This window comes from Platichthys flesus, chromosome 9, assembly GCF_949316205.1.
Source record: "Platichthys flesus chromosome 9, fPlaFle2.1, whole genome shotgun sequence".
Taxonomy (NCBI): domain Eukaryota; kingdom Metazoa; phylum Chordata; class Actinopteri; order Pleuronectiformes; family Pleuronectidae; genus Platichthys; species Platichthys flesus.
In genome coordinates this window covers 4953360-4959359 of record NC_084953.1, presented here as the reverse complement: position 1 = coordinate 4959359, position 6000 = coordinate 4953360, and the positions used below count along the sequence as shown (strand labels likewise).

General features: G+C 42.4%; 1 protein-coding gene across 1 annotated transcript; it reads left to right on the top strand.

Annotated features, from left to right (window-relative positions):
- Nucleotides 1-542: 542 nt before the first annotated feature.
- Nucleotides 543-4340, top strand: c9h1orf52 (chromosome 9 C1orf52 homolog). Its single transcript, XM_062396029.1, has 3 exons — nt 543-964; nt 1713-1926; nt 2226-4340. Exons 1-3 carry the CDS (start codon nt 668-670, stop codon nt 2378-2380), a joined length of 666 nt encoding a protein of 221 aa, XP_062252013.1. The 5' UTR covers nt 543-667; the 3' UTR covers nt 2381-4340.
- The last annotated feature ends 1660 nt before the right edge of the window (nt 4341-6000 follow it).

The following is a 6000-nucleotide window of genomic DNA, read 5'->3' as shown; positions in this document are numbered from 1 at the left end:
TATCTTGTGCAAACATGAATTAATATCTGAGTAGTAAAGACATGACTGACAGATGCTTTGAAGACAACACCAAGATGTGTTCTCAAGTTTTATAATTGGAACATAGTCCTTCCATCAGCTGAGCCTGTTGTTCTTCAGTATGAGTAAAGGATTCCTCACGATCCTGTGTATCGTGCAAAAGAGTTTTCGCTATGACATGGTAGTAGCAGTAGTGGTAGAAGTACTAGTAGTAGTATTAATAGTAGTAGTGGTAATAGTAGTCGTAGTAGTACGAATAGTAGAAGTAGTGTTTGCAATAATAGTAGAAGTAGTGGTGGTGGTAGTAGTAGTAGTAATAGTAAGTAACAATAGTACTAGTACTAGTAGTAGTAGCAGTAGTAATAATACTAGTAATACTAGCAGTTATAGTAGTAGTTAGTACTAATAGTACTTTTGTTGTAACAGTTGTAGTATTCTGGTGTCTTAAATGAAGTTGGTATTTACCTGGCCTGCTGCTTTAATACCAACCTCACGACAGTCTCCATCCGCTTTACGACTGTTTGGGAGGCTGATTCAAAATGGAGTAAAATCCTGCGGCACCTTCTCCACAGAATCAGGCTGTTTTCTGCTTCTCGTCGTTTTTCCCGTGAACCAGTTCTCCTCTTTCGGAACATCTCACCTCCGCGTCATGTCCGAGGAGAAGACCTCGGGCTCTCTGGGCTTCTTTTCCAGCTACGACGACCTGAGCGACAGCAGCGACTCGGACGAGGAGGAGCGGGGCGGGCGGAAGAAGAAGCCGGGCACCGAGGCTCCGGGCGGGGAAGCCGAGTCGTCGCAGCCCGGCGGAGGGAGAGGAGCGGCCGGCGGGGCTCCGCTGCCCAAACCCGACGAGCTGTTCCGCTCTGTGTCCAAACCCGCGTTCCTCTACAACCCGCTGAACAAGCAGATCGACTGGGACAGCCTGAGCGTCAAAGCCCCGGAGGAGGTGAGTCGAGCCCCCGCAGACCCACATGTGTCCAGGGGGGGGGTGCAGGGCAGTGAGTGGAGGGTCACACCAGCTCATAACCGGTCACAGCTCCACAGTTACCTCTGGACAGTGGGGGTCCAGGGGCAAACAGCTGCTGATGGCCCCCCTGACCCCCCACACTATAAGCTCCTTGGATAAAGGGATAGTTCACCTAGAATATGAAAATTTCTCTATAAACCTATTATCTCATCACCACTATGATGGAGGAGGTGAAGTGTTCGAGTCCACAACACACTTTTGGAGTTTCAGGGGTAAACTGTGTCAGAGCAGAATCCATTCAGGCTAAACACTTGTGGTAAATGACCTGGTTTCCAGTTGAATTTGAATGTCTGTGCTTCCAGACACTGGGATGACAATTGTGTTGGATTTGGCTCTAACACTATTTCCCCCATTAGATATTTAAAACTAAGCTGGTCAGAGCTGTGTCAATTTGAATATCTGCCAGATTTCAATGAGAGTTAATGCAAAATGTGGTTGATGTTAAGAATGTTCTTGTTTAATGTAGAGGATCACAGGTATGACACCATTACCAATCAGCTATGACTAATTATTGTCTATTAATTATCTATTATCTATTAATTAATACAGAAACTATAATAGAACTTCCCTCCACCAACGACTAAGGTGGTTACAGCTCAGTTGTTGATTTGTACCTTTTCTGAACCTTCTCTATCCACACTCTACCTCTTCTCTCGGTGACCTGAAGCCTGCCAGACAGTTCAAGCCGTGGAAGACAAACGCTGTGCCGCCTCCTGACAGCTACGCTGCAGAGCCAGAGAAGAAGAAGGGACCTCCTCCGGGAATGGACATGGCCATAAAGTGGTCCAACGTGTACGAAGACAACGGGGAGGACGCGCCACAGCCTTTCACTGGCAATGCCCAGTTCTTACCATCAGAGGAGCAGCAGCCATCAGACTCAGGTCAGAATTAACAGTTAGCTCTCCCAGATAATATCACACCAGGTCTTTGATAGTAGGACAGCACACCAACCTACTCTTTGGTAATTTCGATATATTTAGACTTATTATTGAGAGGTCTTTGCTGGAGCCCTTTGCCAATTCAAACCTCAGTACGACCTGAAAGGCACAAAAAGCAAAATATAACTCCAGCTTCAGTCCTCCACACTTCCAACAGAAACAAAACAAAAAGTCCCCAAAGGACTTTCCTTGTTATTATCCATTTTTAATTTTAAACACCATGCTGTCCTTCTGATTTTTAGATGAGGACCCAGACCTAGCAGGCGCCTCTGCCAAGAAGCGGCGAGTGGAGACCTTCAAGCAGAAGGAGAAGAGGAAGAGGGACATGGGTCAAGCCACCTCAGACAAGAACTTCGTGGAGGAAGAGAAAAGGATCCTCAGGCAAAATATCGACTGAGACCCCAAGCTGCCGGCAACAGGGCTCCGTGATTTAATCTCTGCAGAGAACATTCACCAACATTAGCAAAGTGGTCAAGTAGGAAGCGAACGTTTTACTATTTTGCAATATTATGGTATATTGTTTTGTTTTCAAGTGCGTGGCAGCTCATTTGAAAGAAAAGCTTTACATCCGTGGGATTTTAGGATAAACAAGAAGAAAGTCTCACTGCAGAAATCTCAACCTAAGATCTTACATTATGGTAAATCCCTGTAACTGTTTAAAGAAAAAATTCCGGTGTGTTATTGTTGTTTTTAAATCTTTGACGAGAGTTTACTTCCCGGCTCTCTTCCAGAGACACTGAAGCCGTTTTCAGACACGAACTCTGGAAAACGTCCGCACTGTTGGGTCCGGACTTTCTCCTGAGTTCACCTTTCACACACAAACACAGCCGCAGGAGGTTCTGCTGGAACATCTCTGTAATGCTAACCTTCCGCTGTAGAGATCATGTTCTTTGGTTTGCACCACATCGACACACTTACAAACATAAGCTTCGGAATCCTGTTGTCTTTCCAACTCTCTTTTTCTTCCTGAGATATTTGTATTCTTTGTGTTTTGTCAGTTTTGTGTTTGTCCCACGTTATAAACGTCCTCAACACGTCCGATTGCTCGCGATGAATCCTCCAGAAAATCTATTGCTGTATTGTCCCAGACATCCACTCCAGAGAATGTCCGCAGCAACTGACTCAGACATTTGTGTTCTTGCGCACAATCCCTCTGGATAATTTTAGGAGATTATCAGGAGTTCAGAGAGTGCCTGAATGCAGCTTGAAACAAGGGATATCATCACATACAGCTTTAAGCTTTACCATCGCCTTTGCTTTACTTCAGAAAACTGCATTTACATCACAGGGTGAAATATGACTTGTTTAATTTTGTCCGATTGCTCTCGTCCCAAATGGAAACGCCAGAAGTAAAAAGTGAAACACCTCAGTTGTCCTCTGAATGAGGCGTTCGGCCCTCCTGCTGTGATACATTCAAAGTTCAGTGTGGTCATGTAGGCTTTGTGTCTTTGCTATTTAATGACTTAAACAATGACGTTGCTGTGGTGGTTTCACTTTGCCTGTGAGTTGTCTTGTATTATGCAGAGTCTCCACCACTGAACTCTGGCCGTGCTTGTGTTGTGTTGATGCAGTGACTTTCCTTTTAGAAATGTGAGTGAAATGACTGTAAATATGTGGAAATGGTCATTTTTTGCACTGCAGACATGTTGACTTGTCACAGGAGGAAATGCAGATTTAATATTAACTAACGACTGTGTTGTGTTTAAGTGGATCATAACAGTGTGACTGAGTCTGCAATCATAATACCAGGGCCTTGAAACCAAAAAAGGAAATTCATCCTCTGTTTATGTTATTATTTGTTCCTTGTTTTCTCGGCTGTGACGCGTCAAAATGTCCTCAATGTAAAAAAAAAAAAAAAAGACCTTTCATTTTTAGAAGTGCATGTTCTTCCTGCTAATGGGCACAAGGTGGCGTCCTTCAGCTGATTTAATATCCACTCCCTTCACGTTAGAGATGAATTCTGCTGCACTTTGGTTTAAATGTTGAAATCACAACCAGGGTCTGTGTGAAAAAAGTGGAATTCTGACGAAGGGAGTGAGGATCTTCGATTTGGAAGTTGGTCTCATCTCAGTTCTCTTGAGATACTCGATGCATTCGGACTGTTTGTTCAGTCTTGTGTAGCTTGTATTACACACAACACTTTACATGTGTTCTGAACAAATAAATGAAAATCAGCTTTCGTATATATTTGGTATTAATACGGAGGGTTATTGTAATACTGTACTGTTTTTATGTCTCTGCCCACGAGTCTTCTTATTTGGTGTAAACTGTTGAATATGGAGAATTTTATAGTTTTTGTTTTCAGTGAGATGTTGTTCATCAAAAACCACATAGGCAATAAAAGATATTTTAATGTCTGTCTTTTAAAAGTATCTTTAAGTCCATTGTCAAGCACATTCACTATAAACCAAGTATGAAAATTATTTTAATTCCTTATTGTTATAATCCCGAGATGAGGTAATACAATTTCTCTGTCCACTGGAGCAAATATAATCATTTTCTGAAAAAATCCCTTTGCACTTTGCAGGCATTTAGTGATCAGAGGAACCGCCGGCCTATCTGTCAGCACGGCCTGACATGAAATAGTGGTAAATATGCTTCTGATAAAATTCCGGCCTCCAGGTATGTGCCTGTTCTTGTCTGAAGTGCGTACCTGCTCCTGCACAACAGCAGCAGCCGACCGATGTTATCGACCATATTTACGAACAAATGACTCCCCTCTCTGCGCCGAGCAGCTGGGTCACGTCCGTCAGAGTTCAAGACATCTGCCCGTCAGTCCTGCAACCGCAGATTTCCCAGAAAACGCGTGTTTTGTAAAAATCTCCTCTTGGAATTGTGTGAAAAACTATCCCAGCTTAGTTTTTGAAGCCTCTTTATGTTATTGAGATTGTTAACGGAGCCAAAGGTTTTTACCCTTGTTACACAAAAAAGTCCTAAGAAAAGCTCAGATCAATATTGCTTCATAAGAATTCTCAAAATGAAATGTTCAGGTTTAGATTTCACCGGTGGATCACAACAATTGTGGCTCATTAACCAAATTGAAAAGATTCTTGCCAATAACTCAAGAGTCCGTCACAGGAGCCGTTCATCACCGTGACACATTTACTGGAAGGTCAAGACCTCCTAATGGCCATTGAGTATTCAGGGATTCAGCCGCGCTTGCTGCCTACAGCTGCTTCTTTCTGACTTACGACATTTTCACACAGTCAGGACGAAATGTTGCAGCTTGTATGTAAATGTGACTGTGACTGTTTTCTGGTGCTGTGTCAGGGGAGGTGGTTCATGTTCTCTTCTCTTTTACAAGATGCATTCTGCAGCCATGCTCACATGTTCACTATATTATTAGCCAGTGATATTTAACAGGTTCAGCCTCTTTATTCAGGTTACATGTTAATTAACACTGGTCATTAGCTTTGCAGGTATATTGTCTCATAAACTGAAATATTGAAGAAGTGGGAATTTGGAGCTGGCGATGGTGCTTGTTGACAATCTGAGAAACTTTTATTCTAGCGACTTTAAAAAAGTTCTCAACAATTTTATCCTCTACAGTTGTAATAATATCTGTCCAACTATTGTAAATCTGTTTTACCAAAATTGGCTGCAATTTAGGACAGTCACAAGGTTGAAATGAATGTATTGAGTGAAGCTAAGTGATAAAAACGAGCCTTATTTTATCTTAATTGCAGCAAATTATTCAGAAATGAAATGATAAAATAAATATGCCTTCATTATGCTGATGTTTCCTACATCACACTAGCATTCTGCTAATGCATGCTGATTGGTCAGATAAGGATTTACAATTCATTATTGACAGGCCACTCTTCTTCAATGGGGCTGAGAATCTAAGGAAAGTGAATTAAGTCATGTGACCATCTAAAGATGAATGAGAATGTAAATCTGGCCCCTCCCTGTCAAATCGAACGCATAAAGAAAATTGGCAGAATTTTTTTCTACATCATAAAAGTTTGATTTTGTAGCCTCAGTGTCATTGACTCCCGTTCATTCAGGACTTTACCT

Excerpts from the sequence above, each read along its gene's own strand:
- c9h1orf52 (XM_062396029.1), top strand. The coding sequence starts at position 668 with ATGTCCGAGGAGAAGACCTCGGGCTCTCTGGGCTTCTTTTCCAGCTAC. Across the intron at positions 965-1,712 it reads GCGTCAAAGCCCCGGAGGAG|CCTGCCAGACAGTTCAAGCC; the intron begins GTGAGTCGAGCC and ends GGTGACCTGAAG. Across the intron at positions 1,927-2,225 it reads GCAGCAGCCATCAGACTCAG|ATGAGGACCCAGACCTAGCA; the intron begins GTCAGAATTAAC and ends TCTGATTTTTAG.